The sequence below is a fragment of the Suncus etruscus genome, chromosome 5, assembly GCF_024139225.1.
Source record: "Suncus etruscus isolate mSunEtr1 chromosome 5, mSunEtr1.pri.cur, whole genome shotgun sequence".
Lineage (NCBI taxonomy): Eukaryota > Metazoa > Chordata > Mammalia > Eulipotyphla > Soricidae > Suncus > Suncus etruscus.
In genome coordinates this window covers 48,043,327-48,063,614 of record NC_064852.1, presented here as the reverse complement: position 1 = coordinate 48,063,614, position 20,288 = coordinate 48,043,327, and the positions used below count along the sequence as shown (strand labels likewise).

General features: G+C 38.7%; 1 protein-coding gene across 1 annotated transcript; it reads left to right on the top strand.

Moving 5' to 3' along the window:
* The first annotated feature begins 752 nt into the window (after positions 1-752).
* On the top strand, positions 753-19,287 carry RND3 (Rho family GTPase 3). The gene is made up of 5 exons (XM_049773044.1): positions 753-1,127; positions 1,698-1,785; positions 13,434-13,543; positions 16,710-16,844; positions 18,447-19,287. The coding sequence occupies exons 1-5, from the start codon at positions 978-980 to the stop codon at positions 18,696-18,698; spliced, it is 735 nt and encodes a 244-aa protein (XP_049629001.1). The 5' UTR covers positions 753-977; the 3' UTR covers positions 18,699-19,287.
* The last annotated feature ends 1,001 nt before the right edge of the window (positions 19,288-20,288 follow it).

Genomic DNA, 20,288 nt, shown 5'->3' with positions numbered 1-20,288 from the left:
GCCCATGTTCAGTTAAGGCTGGCTTTCCAGTGGTTTTTGTTACTCATTTATCAGCCTCTTCTATTTCTCTCTTTTCTGTAATCCTTCTGTACTTCTTATTCTTGTACCCCCCAGCCACTCTTCAATACCTTACTATTTCCTTCCACATGACTGGAACTGGCTGCTTTTGGACGCAGGTCCAAATTGCTTTGACCCAAGCAATATAGCTTCTGAGTCTGAAAACAACAACAACAACAACAACAACAACCTACGTTAGCTATTCTATTGTTCCAGGTGTCCTAGATAATTGACACATGACATTTAAAAAAGTCATTTAGCATGCCAATACACCCCCAATGCTGTCTCTGATTTCTTCATCACTTCTAGAAATATTCATGAAGCTTCCATAGATAGATCTTATTAAAGCCTTATTAAAGGAATCTGGGTAAATATTAATGTGCACTTTCTTTTCGTGATTCCCAGTCTCCCCTTGCGCCCTGGACCTAAAGGGCTCCATCCATTAGCAAAAAAAATTGTCCTGGCCTCTAGTGGTACCTGGGCCTCAGTCTGGAAATTGATCTCGCACGGTCACCCTAGAGGGCGCACGAACGTTTTCCAACTAGAAGCCTGACTTCGCCGGCTCCCAGGCTCCATAAAAGGGGAGGAGGCGGATCATTTTCCTTCTCTCATTGAGAAAGAAGAGGATTGGAAGGCTGGGGCGTATAAAGCCGCGCCGAGAGCGTGAAACAAAGCAGTCGGGTCTGAATCGGACTTGGAGGCGCGGTGTGGGGGAAGTCAGGCCTAAAACTTATTGGTCGGGAGTCAACAGCCTGCTTCTCTAGTTCGCCACGTCTGTGCTGCGCTTCGGGGGTTCTCACCAGACCTTGCTGATTTAATTTTTTTATATATCTTTTTTTTTTGCATAAAAAGAGAAATACATATTTTTTTTCATCTTAAGAGAAAAATTCCATATTCCAAGAGAAAATCAGACAAGATCAATGAAGGAGAGAAGAGCCAGCCAGAAATTATCCAGTAAATCTATCATGGATCCTAATCAGAACGTGAAATGCAAGATAGTAGTCGTGGGAGATAGTCAGTGTGGGAAAACCGCGCTGCTGCACGTTTTCGCCAAAGATTGCTTCCCCGAGGTGAGTAGCCGGCTTAAGGCATCGAGCAAAAAAAAAAGGGGGGGGGGAGTGGATGAGGGATCCTTCCCCTGGAGCTGGCTTTCCCTGGGCTTTTCCTTTCTAAAATACCCCTAATTTTTTTTTTTTTAATAGCTACTCCCTCACCCTCTTCTCTCTCACCCGTTAGTCCCCCAGCTTAGACTTCCTCAGAAATTAGAAATAGACAGAAAGGTTTAGGGTAACTGAGACGCCCCAGCACATTCTGCTAAGACCTTTCAGAGTCTGAAACTTGTTGGGTCAAGTGTGCAGAACAGAACATGGGGCTTGGGACACTGGGTTTTCTGGTTTTAGATCTGAGTAGGACACATCTGGAGTCAGAAGAGGTTTGGGGAAGGGTCTATCTATGTGTGATCTGGTGCATGCGAATTATGACTTGGTTTTTTAATTGAATGGGGTGGTAATATTAAAAAAAAATAACACACACCCCAGAGGGCATTTCCTTCTTTCGGAGTCTTGCATTGTAAGAAAGATAACAACCTCTTTGCCCTCTCTTTTTTTTTTTCTCCCCTTTTGTCCATTTTGTCTGTCCAGAATTACGTGCCTACAGTATTTGAGAATTACACGGCCAGTTTTGAAATCGACACACAAAGGATAGAGTTGAGCCTGTGGGACACTTCGGGTAAGAGTCGTCAGACCGCGTGGCACTCGGGGCGGGCTTAGGGTTGGTTGTGCGACTTTTGGGGGGTCTTGGGGCTCCAGGGTCTGGCGAGCTCTGCACCGACGTTCTCCAGCTCCCCGTTAAGAACTTGATGTCTTCTAAAGGATTCCCTCGACCCTTTCATGGGTGAAAATGTTTGTTCAGGCTGGCATGACCGGGGGTGGGTGGGTTAGTGGGGGTGAATGTTAGTAAGGGGTAAAAGCTGCGCCCTTTCTGCTTGGAGGACAGGAGCGATGGGCAGTGTGGTCGAACCCGGGTATCTTCGGAATGGGCCCAGCAGGCCTGCTTTAGGGTGGGTGAGGCTGTTTGGGGGGGATCCGGGTGAGCCCCCAAGACACCTGGCTTGCTGCGGGCGCTTCTCCGGCTGCTGATCGCCTGGGAGGTGGGGGGCCAGCTTGGCGTAGGTGGGTGGTAGGAAGCAGAATTTCCCCTTAACGCGCGAGTGGGGAGAGTAGCGTGACTCCTGCAGCTTGGAATGCGCTGGCGGCAGAGGGCGGCGAACCCCAACCGGGCCTCGTGATCCCCCGAGGCTGCCTCCGAGCCCACCTCCCCCGCGTCATCCTCTCCTGACCCCGATTGCATCACCCTATAGCAGGCCATCCGGCCCCCGAGCTGTCCACTTCACCTTTGACCCTCCCGTCCAATTGAATTACTGGCGTCACGGTGCTTTATTTCCAAGGGTCCAAGGTTCAAGGGCAGGTTGTCGCTTTCCCACGCGCCCACCCACCTACCCACCCATCTGGAGCGGAGTGGGAGCGAGGGCCGAGCACCCGGTGGGAGGGAAGATTTCAGGAGGCCCCAAGGAGAGTTTCCACTGGGGGCACGATTGATGGGGGCGAAGGCTGCCTAGTATCCTCCCGGGGCAGAGACCCACGCGCTCCTGCTGGCACTGCGGGCGAAAGCATGCAATGCAGTTAGTTTCCAGCAAGAGTGGTTGGCCTCTGCTGGAGAAGCCTCCGGGGCACCCCGGTTCTAAAGCTTGCATCTGGGCTTTTAATGGGGAGCTGCATTGCTGACTGGTGAAGCGAGCCAAATCCCGGTGAAACTGGCGAGGCAAGTGCCAGCACGCTTTGGCTGTCAGGCGGGTAGGCCAGAGGTGGAGTTGCTCTCACCGGGAGTGTCGGGTTTTTTTGGAGGTGTTTCAGGGCTTAGGGAGCTTCCCACAACCCCTAGTTTGAACCTCTGGAGCCCCTAGGAACCACAAGAGATTAGAAAGAGCTGGAGGACTGGACCAAGCTTGACCGTGTCACCATTAGAGCCCCATATACAAAGGCAAGCCTAGAAGAGTCCCAAGAGCGCCTCCAGGGGCGGTGTCTGGAGCTCCGAGGGGGGTGATGGCAGGATTTCCCCTAGAAAAGCTCCCTGCTAGCAAGAACCAGGATCTTGTCTTCTGGACTTAACCAGAATTACAGAAAAAGTGTTGAGAGAGAAATTCTACTGTTTCTTATTTCAGTAGTTTGTATCATCCAAATTGTTCTTTAGCCCTGTACTTCTGGGCTCCGATGCCTACACCATCATTCCAGACACATCTGGTTTTTTTTTTTTTTTTTTTAAACCCTAGTGGACAAGACAACTAAGGAAAAATTGGTACTTCCCCCATTTTCCTTGAGCACTGATTATACCCACTGCAGAAGAAGAATTGTTCACACTTTGGTTGGATTTGTGAGACCCATCCTGTGATAAAAAGCAAATCTGTGTTTAGAATTTAGCTACTGGTTACCAAAGATTTCAATATGCAAAGCCCCTACCTCCCTGAGTCTTTTCATCCACTGTAAAGATGATTGATGCCAAGCTAGAGAATGTACAGATTTCTCCCAACTGTACCCTTGGCTTTAGTACTCCCAGACAGGCAAGGTTTTGTGTTTCCCAGGATATGTTGGCCTTCCCTCTTCCTGGCATCCCGTGCTGGGATTCTTTACCACCTACTGAGCATTCTACAAGTCATACTCTGAACAAAGCCCACCCCCCCCCTCCTGTTGGATTTAAAAAGGAGATGAATTTGAATCCTGGAGGAATGGGTGGACTGGTAGGAATGTTGAGATAATATCTCCTGTCTCAAGCTTCAAGAGTCACAGGACCACCAACAGAGATTTTTAGATTAGACTCCCAAAGTGCTAAATTGACTTTTTTTCCCTAAAAGGAAAAATGCACATTGTTTTTCAAAAGCTAGAAAACGAAAAAAATTAGAGCAGTTGTAGTTAGAGGCAATGCATTTTATGTGCAGAGAAACTTGACTTCAGTTATTTTCAATAATTTAATAAAAAGCAGTTTGTAGTCTCAGCACACATATCATCATGCTTTGCTCACAGTAGTCACCCAGTAAAATCTGTTGAATGAACAAATGAATAATCATAGGCAGAGTTTCCTAGGAGATGAGATTCACTGACATTTATTACACTGAATTACCTAAGCACTGAGAATGGCAACTTTATAAACATTATCTTTCAGCAAATTAAAGATGAAATGAAGTCTTCAGTGAAATAATCACTTGCATTTTTATCTAATAGAATAAAGCCTATGTATGCTTAACTAAAATAGAAAGGTTTGATAAAAAGTGATTAAGAAAATGTTAGACTGCAAAATTACCCAGTAATGAATTCTTTAGTTCAAATTTTGGTTTATGCAAATAGAAAAAGGAAGCATAAGGAATTATTTAGAATACCATTATGTTGTTTGTGAGGTGAAATATGAGTTAATTAAAAACAGTCACTAAGCACTGCCTAAATTCTAAGAATAGACTTGTTTTCACCAAAAATATTTTCTTCATTCATGAGTAAAGTAAAGCAAGAACCACTGTATCAGCAACTAATCATTTCAAGCATCCTGAACATTTTCCCATTTCATGTCCAAGTTGTATGGCAGATTTATGGACAGGATTAATTTTTGACAAATGTTTGACATTTTCTTTGCCCATGAAGCTGTTTGTTTAGTTCAGATTGTGAATATAATTAATTCTTGGTACATCTTTTCCAACTGCTAACAATTTATATGTAGAAAGAAGGATCCAAGGGCCAGAGCAATGGTACATATGGTATTTGCCTTACATGTGGTTGACCTGGAGTTCAATCCTGGGCTTCCCACATGATCACTTAAGCATCACTGGATGTGCCCACCCTCACAGGAAAAAAAAAGAATAAGCCAACTGTCTAAATTCCTAAATGTCGGATGTTTATATTCCCTTTTAGAACTTTGTGGAAGTTAGCAATTGATACAGGGACTATGAATCATGCCTTAGATCCATCCTTTCTGTAGGAAGAAAAAGGACATAAACTTATGGTTCATATCCTGTTTAGTCTCCTCCTGGAAAGGCAAAGGGTTAGAATACAGTAGCTGTTCTCTTATTCATCTTCAGCTATTGGGCAATGTCTACTTCTCCCCCTTTTTCACCCCTACCAGTCGTCATACACAGCTGCCTTAGACAAAAGTCTGCCAGTTCAGGTATAGGAAAGGACATCAAATGGAGGTAGAATATGTAAAGCTTCTTTGTTTTGCACTTCTTGAGACTGTATCTTACCTGATCCTTCTGCTTTTCAATAGTCGCTCCATCATTCTTTGCATATATAGCACACAAGTTAAAGATTTAGCATCAAGATAAGGATGCAGTGTTAATTAAAATCATACCATGCTGTGGGGAGGAACAGGAAATCCTATAAAGAAGCTCTTCGAACTTAGTAGGGCTCACAGGTGTCCTAGGATGAGTCACCTTTGTCAGGTTCTTGAACTCAGGTGCCCTCCCTGTTCAGACATTTCTAGTCCTCATCTCCCCTGGAAACCCTCCTGATAGGAAATCCCTTCCATCCTCCACTGCTCTCATCCATTCAAACAACCATACTGGCACTCTGCCAGCTTGTTTCCTATGAAGGCATAACAATATTCAAGTCCTCTCTACACCCCACAAAGTAAATAAAACCATTTAAATAATGCCACACAAGTCTTATAAAAAGTTTTCAGTCTTTAGATACAAGGCTATAATTTTGTTTTTACTGAAAAATATTTCATTGATAAGTTGAACTTTTTTATTATTAATCAGTACAGAAATGATCATAAGGGGCTTCCAATTCATTCAATGAACTTCTGCAGAACATGGGATAATGGTTTCAATATTTTGAAGTGGTAAGTGAAGCCAGAGTATTTCTAATGTCTGGTGCTTCAGAATCTGCCACATTTGCCAGACATGGAAGCAATTTGTAGCATTAGGCCAAATGCCTCCTAATAATCTTTTCCTAAGTGATTTGATTGCAGTGTAATTTCTGCACATGTGATTTAGGGAGGAATAATCAGTTATGCCAGCTTTTAACCAAGGCAAGTTAATGCTCTTTTTATTTAAGGCGTGTTATTAGTTTTAAAATTCTCAGTTCAGCAGCTAAAATTCTCCACAATAACTATATCTTTGTCTCATGGACCTTCTTGTGACCTACTGTTAGACACACAAGCTGAAGTTAAACTTTATTCATTTCTGGCCTTATTCACCAAATATAGTAATTCTTTAAAAGTGCTTAAGTGTTTAAAATTCTTTGTGTTTAAAGAGAAAATAATTCTTAACACCTGAACTTGGATGACAAATTCCTTTATAAATATCAATCTTTCTAAGTTGTTTATGTGTAGCTTAGGCAAAGTTTAGGAAGCACTTTATTGAAATATTTAGCTTGGGAACATTTGGGGGGAGAGTTGAAGACCAGTTGGTACTCAAGGTTGCTCCTGGTGCTCAGATGACCCTAGGATGTCAGAGTTCCAACCTTGTATTTAAAATATGCTTTGTATTTGCTCAGAACATTGAACTGTCTCTTCTGTTGGAGATTAAAACTTAATTATGCCAAAAATAGATTCAAAGGAGATACTGTGTGTATAATTTAACTTGTAAATTAATACATCTAAGTTAGACACATCCAAACACAATGCTTTATAAAGCCAGTAAACAGTTCCAGGATATTCTGCATGTGTGTACTTTAGTTTAAGATTTTAAAGGAAAAGGTCCCTTGCAAAGGCAGCAAAGGCTGTTCCTGCCCTCAGAGTGTTGAAAATCTTATCTTTGTTACTAGCATACTTGTTTGTTTGCAGTAAGAGCCTGGAAACTTTAAAGTTAAGTTCACTTAACAGCAGAAAGGTGCAGAGTGGCTCAAAGGTCTTAGGACTAGCACAAACTAAGTCATTTGTGACCTGGTAGAATCCCTGCAATCCTTATCTTCAATAAAAGACTTAGTTCTTAGACTTTTAACATTCCAACTGCTTGGAAATATGTCTCTTTTTGTTAATGAGTTGGAAATAGAGATTTGGAAAATTGAGGATATCTAACTTCCTATGAAAGAGGAAGCAAAGAATTTACAAAGAAGTATGGGTGTTTTGTGAGTATCAAGGGCAAACAAATAGAAAACCAGTTCAATCATACAATTTTAATTATCTCTAAGAATTTAAAAGTTTTAAACCAGGTTTAACTCCACTATTTTCTCTCTGAAACTTTTAAGAGAAGCAAATTAACACAAAATAGAACTGAGTTTAGATGGTGGTTTCCAATAAGCAATACTTAAAACTAGTGTTTCTACCAGTACAGGCGGCTAAGGGTGGAAACAAGGGAAGGCTGGGAACGGGCAGAGGGAGGTCAACACTGTTGGTGGGAATTGCCCTAATTCACTGTCACTATGTACCTTAAATATAACTGTGAAAGACTTGTAAGTCATATTGGTTTCAATTTTAAAAAAATCTCTAGTGATTTATCTAACATGCAACAATTTTCATTTTAACTTATGGGTTAAAAAACAAGCAAAACACTGCTGGGGTACTAACTCCTTTGCTAAGTTTCTATCTGTCACTATAGATTTTGTGTTTAAATTACAATTCCATTTAGTGCTGTTTCTTTTTCTTCCCTCCCAATCCAATTTCTCTGCAAGTTTCTCTGAGGTGAACAGGCTAGTCCTTCTGTACCTCCTGAATAAATAGATGTTTCCTCCTTAATCCATGTTGGGTTTCTTGTATATAGTAATGACACCAAGGAACAGTAGTTTCTCTAGTTTACTTCTGATGTCTCACCTGTTCCAGATGAATTAAGTTGTGCCTCAATCATTTACTGGTGCCATTTAAATGTTTCTCAGTTATGTTCTGGCACTTTCACCCAAAATCCTCCTTGATAAGACAGAAATTTCATTGATAGCCAATGTAAACTTCTTGCACAGAAGTGTAGTCATGTGTTATGTGCATTGGTTTTGAAAAATGAGATTAATGAACATAGTTTGTGAAAAAGTGAATCCACATGTATGACTCTACTATGAGACACAAACTCTTCAATCTATTAATGGAGAATAATGTAATTTTTAGAAAATTATACATATCAACTCATCATTTATCTTGGACTTGCCCAGGTTCCATTTATAATGCAGCATTTTTAGTGTCCTATATATCTTTTAAACATCTCAATAAGAGAACCAGTTTAAGACAAAAGTTATATTTAAAGCTCAGAAATAGCTGTTTTATTTCTCCTGACATTTTCTGTCCAACAGTTTATCTACATTTCCCTCAGCTATTGAAAAATGTTGTCTTTATTTTTGTAACATTTCAGAAAGAAATATCATTGCCCCTCCCAACCTTCAGTCATCATTAAAAGTCTGTTGGCAGTTCCTATTTGTTTCATCCTAGAGAAGAAATAAGTATAGTCTCTGCCCTCTGAATATTTGTTGCATGATTTAAGGGTATGTTTGTCATACTGACTACTTGGGGAAAAAAGTTCAAGAATCTTATATAAAGCCACACAAAAAAGCTCTGCCCAATCTTAATTCAAACATTTTTGAGATTGTTACTAATTTGAAACTTTCTCTGAGAAGTGATGGGATAGGAAATGGAATCTTATAATAATTGGGCAGATCTCAATTATTTTCTGTGGTAGCTGCTTTTAAGTAAAGATATTCTCCTGGAGTCACTAAAAGAATTAAATATTAACATATTTCCTCTGCCAAAGAAAATGAAGTTTTTCTAATTTTATTATTCTTTTAAAAGGAGATTTTTCTGCTTAAGCATCCAGTAAGGAAGTTTTACGAAACAGCTAGAAAAGTTTTCCATTCTCAAGCACCTATAAAATCTCATAGTTTTGGAACTGGCTTTGCAAAAGGCTCCATAAAGCCTCCCTTTTGGGCAGGAATCTTCTTACATACACATTTAATTATGTACATATATGGTATGTTCTATCTTTTGAAGGGATGACTTAAGCAGGCAGGTATGTGTCTGCAGAATTAGTTTCTGGGTGAGGCACTTTATGTCTATTCTTGGGCTGGAAATATTTCTCTCACCCAGAGCTAATGATCTTGCAGACACCAGTGGGATAACTTGGAGTTTCAGAAAACCTTTCAGAACTTTGCTGGTGTTGAATACAGAGAACCCTAAATGTGTACTCTTTCAAACTCTAGGGAAACACTTTTACTTATTTGTAAGGGAGAAAGTGGTGATGCATAGTGATATAGTTCTTTCTATACATTGTAGAATTTCTAAAGTTTTACTGTTAATGGTCTGTGAATTATTACAAAGCACCTTGGAATGGGGTGTATGCATAGTGTCAAACATGATGTAAAGAAAATTGTGTTTCCCACCACTTTCCATTATGCAGGAGGCCTGTTCCTTTGGGAAGGAAGACTTGGCAGATTTCTAGGAAAGCCTTGTAGCTTAACTAACTAGATTCAATGCTAGTGCATTCTGGGACTAAGCTGCATACAACATGCACATCTGCCTTGTGCTGTGGTAATGGTCCTGGCTTCCTACATAAGAAGAGAATTTTTAGCTCTTTCTTGTGATGCATTGGACTCTAGACAGGAAGCTTTTATAATGTGTGCCTTTAGCCAAACCTGTGGGAGTTCCTTTTTTGTGCCATTTGGCTTAACAGAAAACTTTGCAGACTTTTCTGGCTAGATGGGAGAGTGAAGAGACTTTTCTAGATAGATGGTAGAGGGGCCAGGTATTGTCTTTGTCTCCTAGGCTCTTTTAGGCTCTTTTCTTTGGTGTCACTTTTGCCTCCTTTATAGCTTTTCATGGCAAGGAATTCCTGGAATTCCTCTCCCCCCCCACCCTGATTTAGGAGTTTCCCCCAATAGCCTTCTCCAGCTTTGCCTTGTAATTGTCTCTGTATGGTAGCTTGGGCTTCTAAGTAAGAATTCATGTTTAACTAAGTCAATACTATCACGTTACATAAATTTTTTGTTTGTTTCCTGAAGGTCTTGCTTAACTTATGAACTGCTCTCTTTTTCTTTTCTTTAATAAAAGTTAAGATTGTCTTTTTTTTAAAAACCATGACAAAGAAACTAATTCATTTTTCCCATGAAGAAAAGAAAGTTTTAACTTTATCCCAGAATGACTTTGTCATTTTTAATGATATATATTAGTCTTGTAGTTGGTGGTTAATCAAATTAGGCTTTTAGCTAATAAATGTGGTGACGAGCTTTATTACTACCTTTGGACACTCTTGCTGATCTGAAAGCACTGTTATTTAGTAAAAGTAGTAGGACAGGATCAAAGTATCATGGCTAATTAGATCTTGTTTAAGCTTTTAAAAATTACTACTACCTCAACAAGCACAGATTATTTCTCACGGACCTTTACATAACATAGATACTTTCTTTCGAAACTTTAAAGTAAATTAAAATAAAAGCAGAAACAAACCTTCAGGCAAATTTGGTTCCCACTGCAAACTCAATGCCACCGTCTACTTTGTCAACTTCTTGCATGTCCAGAAGGTGTTATCTTGGTTTCAGTTAACACAGAATCTCCTGCTGGGACAGGGACTTGAAAACAAACCCAAATAGATGTCCTTTGTGGCTTCAGAATGTATGAGGGGAGGATACACAGGGGCAGAGAAGTATTTCTCCAAAGCTATATACATATATATGTTTGTGTACATGCATATATATACATATATAAAATAAACTAAGTATTAAAAACATTCTCTATATTTCCTAGTAGTCCCTATTTTGATCACATTTTATAGCACCTTTGCATTTCTCCAATGGTGATTCCTATGTTAATATTTGGAAAGATGTTCTCTATTGTTAAGCAGTCATCTCAGATTCAGAATTAGCAATGAGTAGTATATAAACTCATCTAGTCAACTGCTATGTTCTGAGGGAATAAGATGCCTAGAAATGACTGTTCTATAACATTCTCATCTAATTGGAAGTAGAAGTATGTACAGTCCTCATGGTTAAATAGGTCTGACTTTATAAACATGGTGTGGACTTTGAGAACCTGGGGAAACTCTGCGGTGTTTGTATTTTCATCTTAGTATCTTTCAGCTTCCTTAATCCATCTTTCAGTTTCCTTAATCCCTGTGGACAAAGAGATTCCCTAATGTTTACAAATAGAAGCCATGTCGAAGTTAAGCTGTTGTACACAAGAAAAAGTTAGGGTTGAAAAAAAGTAGGAATTTTCAGAATGAAAACATGGAAATATTAGTGCATCTGTAGGTCATGAACGGTCATCTTTCTGATGCCTCAAAATGGTTTTATTATAGGCAAGTTATTCTGTTATTATCTAAACTTAAGATTTCCTTGTGTGACTGAAGGAAAGGACAATAAATGAATTTTTTTTTTTTTTCAGAACAACCCCTTCTAGCATGCTTAATGGTTCAGTCGACTCTTAAAATCATTAAACTTTTGGAAGACACTGTTCAGTTATCTCTCCTGGCTCTATCAATTGAGTTCTGATTTCAGTTGTGGGTGAAGAGTTACAGTAACTCATGAGAAATTCTGCATTTCCTGGCCTATGCTTACTCACACTTTCCCCATTCCTTGAACATTCCTTCCTTGCTACTTGGCAGGCATGCCTGGATTGAAGTTCACTCTCCATCAGTAAAGCAACAAGTGAAAGAACCTCCATCACAAAAGCAACTCTAGAAAATGTTATGGAGAGAATTTTAGGGACATGGAATATTACTGTGATTAAAGGATCATTATCCTAACTTCTGAATCTCAAAAACAGAGAGGCCTGAAAACTTGTTTTCATTAAACTATAAAATACATTAAATGTATTGAGTTTTCCTTTCCTATCTTTGGAGGTTTTGCTTAAACAGGGGGCAATGTGGCATGTTTTTCTGCTAGAATGGGGAAGTGATATCCAGATAAAATTCTTTCCAAAACTTGATTATTTAGATTTTCTGTTTTCCTCCAATATGGATGACATAAACATACCTAAATAATTCTCATGTCATATCTATGAAAAGTCAGTGGTCTTAAAAAAATGCATCATTAGAAAAGTATATTTAATTTTAAAATGAATCTATTTTATAATAATCAGTTATCTAATTTCTCATACTTTGGGGATATTAAAAGAATAGAAAACATTTTCTAAACTATTAGAATGTTTTGTCAGTTAAATTAATTGACTTAATATGTGTAAGAAAGAAAAAACTGACATGATCCACTATGACATTTATTAAAGTCTAGATGAAGTTGTGTTTTTTTTTTTATTGTGGTTTGTGTTTTTTGGCGGGGGCACACCTGGCGGCACTCAGGGGTTACTCCTGTGTCTGTATTAAGCAATCACTCCTGGCAGACTTGAGAGACCATATGGGATGCCGGGGATTAAACCCAAGTCTCTCCTGGATAAACCGCATGCAAGGCAAATACCTTACCATTATGCTACAACTCCAGTCCCTAGGTGCAGTTTGTGAGAGCGGTTTAAGAAAATACATCCAAAAGGTCTTTGGGGGGGTTTGTCAATGGGATTTACTGGTGTTTGTTTTTTATCTCAATGGTAATAGTTTCCTCCCTATTTCACTCACTTCAACTCACCTTCCCCCTTTCACTATTAGAATGAACTTGAGTTTTCTTTTTCTTTTTTTTTGTTTTTTTGTTTTTTGTTTTTTTTTTGGGTCACACCCGGCGGTGCTCAGGGGTTACTCCTGGCTGTCTGCTCAGAAATAGCTCCTGGCAGGCACGGGGGACCATATGGGACACCGGGATTCGAACCAACCACCTTTGGTCCTGGATCGGCTTTTGCAAGGCAAACGCCGCTGTGCTATCTCTCCGGGCCCTGAACTTGAGTTTTCATCTCTTATTATGGTGCTTGCTTCTACCTAGCTTTTAATCAGTCTTGCCACCACATCTATAGTTACTAGTACTTATGGAATTATAAAAAGTAACTATGCTACTAAACAAATGCTAGACACTGCCTGGGTCATTTCATTCCAGGTAACTGGTGTTGTTGGCTCTTATTTTATGAATAAAAACCCAGAAGTACAAAATTCATTACCTCTTCTTCTCACCTTCAGTATGGTCATAGATTTTCACTGTAGTTCATTGGACTCCAAGAAGCTTGCTTATTTCATCCAGTTGCCTTCATGCTTTACTTTTTGAGCTGCGTTTATTTTTTTTTTGTCCTCCCCACCCCCAAGCTGCGTTTATTTTGAATGAGGATCTTGTCTCCTCTTTAATTAAGGTTAGCTAAAATGCTGCTTCATATGTCTTTTGATTGAAAGGAGTAGATGACTATTGGCTTTGTTTTCATCTTTTCCCAGAGTTAGGGAGGCAAGAGTGGGTTCAAAATAACAGATTTAAAAGTTTTAACTCAGAAAGACAATCAGTGAGTGACTGAAGGAATTCTCATGTAGTAACTTAACATCTCTTTGTTTTTTCTCCAAGGTTCCCCTTACTATGACAACGTCCGGCCCCTCTCTTACCCAGATTCAGACGCTGTGCTGATTTGCTTTGACATCAGTAGACCAGAGACTCTGGATAGCGTCCTCAAAAAGGTAAATGCTGGGAATCATTATACAGTTCACTACTGACTCATAGAATAGAGAAAACTCAATCACTTTAGTTAATATTCTGCTATAAAATTTTCATTAACTACTGAAAAGAACTCGCTCCCTTAGTCATTTCCACACGTAGGTGTCATTACTTTTTGGATAATTCTGTTTCACAGAATACTAGTTCATGAAGCTTCAAAACAATCTTTCAATGTCTCCACATGTAACCTATTTTAGGTTGATTAAAAGCAACCAAATACTGTGATGTGGGTTTGGGTGAATAGTTTAGCGGATATTATGCTTGCCTCACATACAGCCAGTCCAGCTTTATTCCCCAATATCTCATATGATCCGCGGAACACCTCCTATTGTAATTCTTTTTTGTTTGTTTTTGGGCCACACCCGGCGGTGCTCAGGAGTTACTCCTGGCTGTCTGCTAAGAAATAGCTCCTGGCAGGCACGGGGGACCATATGGGACACCGGGATTCGAACCAACCACCTTTGGTTCTGAATCAGCTGCTTGCAAGGCAAATGCCGCTGTGCTATCTCTCTAGGCCCTATTGTAATTCTTGATTACAGAGCCTCTGAACTCTGCTGGTTATGACCCAGATGAAAAGCAAACCAAAATGTGTGTGTGTCTTCCTTTTTTTCTTCCTTCTTTTACCCTAGTAATTGTGTATCAGTTGATTCTGATTTGGTATTGAAATGAATACAGTAATACTTGTTTATTAGAAAATGTGGACATGAAAGATAGGTCCCATGTATCAGACAAGTTGAATTCTGATGATATAGATGTCAGATACTAATAAACAAATGTAAACTTGGTTCTAGATAGCACAAATCTCATTGTTGGAGACAAAGGTCAGGAGATTCTGTAGGTGAAAGAACCCTACGGAAAGTCTGGATGACACTGGTCAGAGGAAAGAAACCTAGTGCACTCTGGGTCACAGATGGGTAGGAGGCCAGCAGGAGAGACAAGTGTTCCATTTCCATTAGCTATTACTACTCCATGCTGGTCTAAGTCCTGAGGAGTTAAAGAATCAGGCCCTTCTGTAGAATACCCTCTTTTCCATTCTTGGAGAACATGAATGAAAGCAAGAAAATGGCTGTATTTTGTGTTTTCCTCAATTTATACTCCCCTGCCATAGTTGAATACTTACTTACCTTATATGTCTTCATGAGATTGTGTTTTACTGTCTGTTTATTATTATTCCTTTGTCTGTTTACTAAGCATGGCCAACACATCTAATGCAAATTCCTTAAAAGATCAAGGCTCTTTTCAACTGCTTTCAGTTTTGAGTACTGTGTCTCTAATGCATGTAATGTTTGCTAATGTTTGTCAGTTTCAGGCAGGACTATACCTTTTCTGCCTTTAGTGGATGTAAACAATTGCCAGACATGCAGAGGGAGGCTAAAGTCATTACATAGCTAAAGAACAACATAACAGCATGTCTAGTGCTTGTCTGGAGATAAGAGAGATTGCTTATTTACTGGAGGTTTTTACATGATACACTTCTAGGTTATACATAATTTATGGTGAAAATTCTTGCTGCTGTTTTATTTTGCTTTTGTCTTCAAAGACTAAATGAATAGTGACTTGGGCCTTACAGATACTAATGAGTGTTTTTTGTATTCGTGTGGGGTTTAAGGCTCTTGATAACCTCTGCTATGGTGCTTCTTGATTAATTGAATCTTTTAAATTCTCGAATGTCAAAGAGGTTAGAGTGAGTTAAAGCAGAAAAGATCTCACTCTTTTTTTCAACTCTGTCCATTTAACTATATGTGGATGATGCCTCTGAAAAAGGGGAGGGAAGGAAGAGAAGAAAAAGGAAGTTTCATAAATTAGTTTTTTATGAAAAGTGCATTGTACTCTTAAGTTCACTAGTGTACTTGGGAGTACTTGGTTTAATGCCAAAGTGCACTGCAAATTTTGTAGACTTCTCTAGCAATCTTTCAACTATTCAAGGTCTTCATTTCATTAGTATTTTAACTCTAACTTTATCACCCCTCTTTTCTCTGAATTTTTTTTTTTTGGAAGTCTGAGCTATGACATACTCATCTTTGAAACCACCATAATCCTTAGTTGCACCCTTAATACATTTGTGAATGTGGGTGAGAAAGTTGGAAATCACTCCTGCTTACTTCAGACCCTACATTTTCTCTTTTTGAGAGCCAGAACTATTTGAATACTCTGAAAAGCCAACTCCCATTTTGATTATCCTGATTTGAAAAAATATATCATAAAAAGTCATATATTTGGGACTAAAGTGATAGGATACCTATAGTGTGCTTTCCTAACACATAGCCAAACTGAGTTCAATACCCAGTATCCCTTATGGTTTCCTAAGTCAGGAGTAATTCCTTGGATGGAAGTCAGGAGTGACCCCTGAGAATCGTCAGGCATGGCCCAAAAGCAAGCAAACAAACAAAAAATCATGCATTTGTTTTTGAAGAAGACACTTGTATTTCCCTCCCTCCCTCTGGAGGTTCAAATCATTCTTGTTAGATCACAAACAACCAACAGAAATGGATTAAATGTCAAAATATCTAGCAACTTCTGTAACTTACTAAGTCAAGAAATCCTGGAGCCACAACCCAAAAGATGAACCTCTGCAGATGCTTTGCATTGTCTGTTAATTCAACTGATGTGGCCACTTGAGTGGGAAGCATAAATGCAATACTGACCTGTTGACTCTTTCTCCAAAGAATCCCAGGAATTTTTGTTACTGTTACATGTTAGTACTTTGTTGGGTCTGCCTTATACCAACTTTCCCTGCTGGGAAGAACCAAATCAAAAGCCAAAGATGTAGTAACTTAGCTGCCTATGTAATTATTCTTAAGGCATTTTTATCTTTTAAAGATAACCCAGTAATTAAGAAATTGTTGACAACACTTAACAAGTTTCTTGCAGTGAGGAGATACATGAGTCACAGAGAGGGAAAATACTTAATAATATATGTAAGTGCTCCCTAATGGAATTGCTTTAAAAAGTAACAAAACTTAATATTTACATAGAAGATAAATGCCACTTTGCTTCTTCATCTGAAGGGACATTTTCTTTTCTATCCTTTTTGAGTCTCATTTCCTTTTTTTACCTAATGGTAAAGAAGTTGTTCTTCATTATATGGATGATGTTTTGTTAATATGTTTATCTTTTTATTTCCTGTAGTGGAAAGGTGAAATCCAGGAGTTTTGTCCCAACACCAAAATGCTCTTGGTAGGCTGCAAGTCTGATCTTCGAACAGATGTTAGTACATTAGTGGAACTCTCAAATCACAGACAAACACCAGTGTCATATGACCAGGTATGTATGTTATCAATGTTCAAGTGTAGGATTACTTTTTCACAGAAATAAAGCATCGCTTTATAAATAAAATAAGCAGCCTTTTATGTAAAGAGTCACTCAGTGATTTACTCCACATGCAAAACACTAACACAATTTAAATACAGGATAAACAGAATATATCCAGCTTATGACTCTGTAAATGGACTTAGTGACTGAGATTTGGTTGTTCAAGAAGAGACAACATAGGGCAGGGTCTTCTCAGGGAATACCCTCTGAGCCTCTATGGCCATTCAGAGTTTCTAATAATGTTGAGACTGCAAAGAGAGACGACCAGAGAGATTAATTTGCCAAAGTCAGTAATAAACTTTAGTACTCTTTGAGAAAGTTAATCTTATTATATAATGAGTGACACAGTAAAATTCTAAACCACATTATTGTTAGCAAAAAAAAAGTCTAGTCCTTAACAGTGTCTATTAAGATGTTTGTTAATGCTGACATTTCCCACTCTGTTGAGAAAAGAGGAGGAAAGAATAAGTTTCAGAATTTCATTCTTTCAAAACCTGTACCCAGATTCCAAAGAAAGTTGACAATGAAATAACTGAAATTGTATTTAGTACTTAGCAACTTAAATACTTTTAATTTTTATCTTAAATTTCTAGTTTAAAGAAAGTTGATTATTTAGATGCTATTTTGATACATACAGACTTGATTGTGCATATGGATAGTATAGTCCATGTTTAGAAAGTATTTTGTATATTCTAACGTTACAAATGTCACAGCAGTATAGTTTCTTCCCTCCAATTATCTTGGCTTCAAGCTAGAATAGCATACATATTCAAATTGATTCCAAATTACTTGCCCCATATTTTGCATAATCTCTTGAATAGTCCTGAGTGCCATTTATACTCAAGAAAGGAGAAATTGAGTGCTCTGTAGTTACAGTAGGCTCTAGGGGCCAAATTATCCTGGCAGAGCCTTGAAGGAAATGCATTTACATTCATGATTCTCAGCTTTCTTCCAATAGTAATACTCTATGGGTAATTTTATTCTTTGGTGTGACCTGAAAGATCTGAGTGTCAAATTATTCTTGGTTGCTGTTGATACTGAAGGTAAATCAACCTCTCTAAGTGGGGAACCATTTTTTGCCAAGAGTTATTGGGATATTTAGAACATTATTTGTGGGACATACAAGCAGGAGGGTAGATGGAGGTCAGCCAGGGAGAAACATTCTTGTCTGTCCTGTTATGGTCCAGGACCAGAGCACAAGTTTAAGTTACTCAACCCTGCTTCATTTCCTCCCTTACTTTTTTGAATCACCCTATACTATATGATAATCAGATCCTTCATTTATTAATACCCCAATAATTTTAGATCAGCCTTTAGGACTTCTGAGAAGTCAAGTAATATATTCTGAGTGTTAGAGTAAGACATACTAGGATATATTTGGTTTTGACTATATGAACGTTTTAGGCAACTCAAATAAGATATTTTTTTTGCAACAACACTTGGAATTTCAGTGAATTTATTAAAAATGTATTAAATTCGTTGTTTTTATATAAGATACTTTATAACTTCTTTAAATAATTAATTGTTGATTGATATCCTTGTTTTGTTTCTCAGGGAGCAAATATGGCCAAACAAATTGGTGCAGCTACTTACATTGAATGCTCAGCTTTGCAGTCAGAAAACAGTGTCAGAGACATTTTTCACGTTGCCACTTTGGCATGTGTAAACAAGACAAATAAAAACGTTAAGCGGAACAAATCACAGAGGGCCACAAAGCGGATTTCACACATGCCCAGCAGACCAGAACTCTCTGCAGTTGCCACGGACTTACGAAAGGACAAAGCAAAGAGCTGCACTGTGATGTGAATTTCCCATTTTCTTGAACAAGGACAAGGAAATCTAGTAGACAAACACCAATAGAGATTTGAGAACACAAAAAAAGGTGATGTCAGAGTGAAGTGCACAGCCAAAGTCATGTATTCCGGAAGCTTCGGAGGCACCTGAAAAGATGCTCTTTGGTTTGGGATTCTGTCCTTAGGTTCAACGTGTAGAACATGTGGTGAGAAGTGAATACATTGAAGAGTTTTGCAACGTGACTTGAAAAATATGCCAAAAAAGAGAGCGCGAGAGGAAGAGAGAGAGAGATTCAAATGGGCTGGAGAGAAATGAGAAGAAATGCAAATATGTCCAGGAAGAACAATCCTGCTCTGAATGGTGCTTGTGTTTTTGTTTTTGTTACAATTGATCCTGGATCTCGACTTTGATTTACTTTCAAATGTTTTAATCTCCTTCCCCCCCCCAAAAAAAAAAGTATATATAATATACCGTCCTCATTGGGGAACTGGCACTGTGACCTTAGCGTTTAGTTTTCTAGAGGATGTGATATAATTTCTTCCTAGCTCATCATTAAAATGGAAATTGTATCAGGACCCTTGGGATATCCAGAGGAAAAGTTGAAGGCTTTGAATTCATGCCTTTGTGGAGATAGCTGAGTGAGATGGTTCAAAAAAAAAGGCTTTAGCAGACTTGTAAGATATACAGACCAGCACTACAAACATTGAATAGATCCAATAGAAGTGTCAAGTTTTATTCAGTCTGATAATTCTGTTCATCATTGTGATTGTCATTAAAAGTGGTAAATTGCTCAATGTAATATTTTTGTGCGCTGTTTAGAAAAGAGGATGTGTGGTTTGTTTGGCCATCGTTGATGAACATGCAGTCAAATAAAAGGTGTCTTGGTTTGACGTCATAGAGTGATACAAGGGGAATAATAACGTAGATACTATTTTCACCTGAACAGATAATAAATGAAGGAATAGTAGCAGAAAGCACAGTTTGTGAGTAAAGTTGTCTGGAATTAAGTTTCCAAAAGAGCAAAGCAAAATGTCTGTTATTTTGACTTGAGGCCCTGAAGTTGGCAGCATCTCATGATTTGTTCTTTTATATTATTTTTAAGTAAGAAGGACCCTCTTACACTTTAGGAAATCCTTTCAGGAAAATTAGGGAATGTCAGTCCTGACACTATACTGGGACATTTCTAGAGAGAATGCTAAACCTCACTTAACCACATTCAGCCAAGAACCGTATTCAATACTTGATCGCTATTGATGCATAATATAAATCAGCATTTGAAATAGTTTACAGGTATATTTTGACCAGTTCATTATAATGCTTCTTTCAGAGAAGAAACCAGACCCAACCATTATTGTTGGCGCTTGTTGAAAACAAGCTTTCTTTCTGATGATAAAGCTTCATTTTTGAAGTGTTGAAGCTGTGCTTTTATTAAATTGTGGCAGAAGAGGAGATTAACATAATTATAACACTCAGTCCTGTGTCTTACAAGCACTTTGTTTTGTCTCTGCAAGAAAATGCCATTCCAGTCATTTCCCATGAAATATAGATGTTCTACCAACATAATATGCTTTGATTGATACAGCATTATGCTTTGGGCAGTAT

Bases quoted from the DNA above. Each gene is read 5' to 3' on its own strand.
- RND3 (XM_049773044.1), top strand. From the start codon at position 978: ATGAAGGAGAGAAGAGCCAGCCAGAAATTATCCAGTAAATCTATCATG. The intron at 13,544-16,709 runs GTAAATGCTGGG...TATTTCCTGTAG, and splicing joins TGGATAGCGTCCTCAAAAAG to TGGAAAGGTGAAATCCAGGA. The intron at 16,845-18,446 runs GTATGTATGTTA...TTTGTTTCTCAG, and splicing joins CACCAGTGTCATATGACCAG to GGAGCAAATATGGCCAAACA.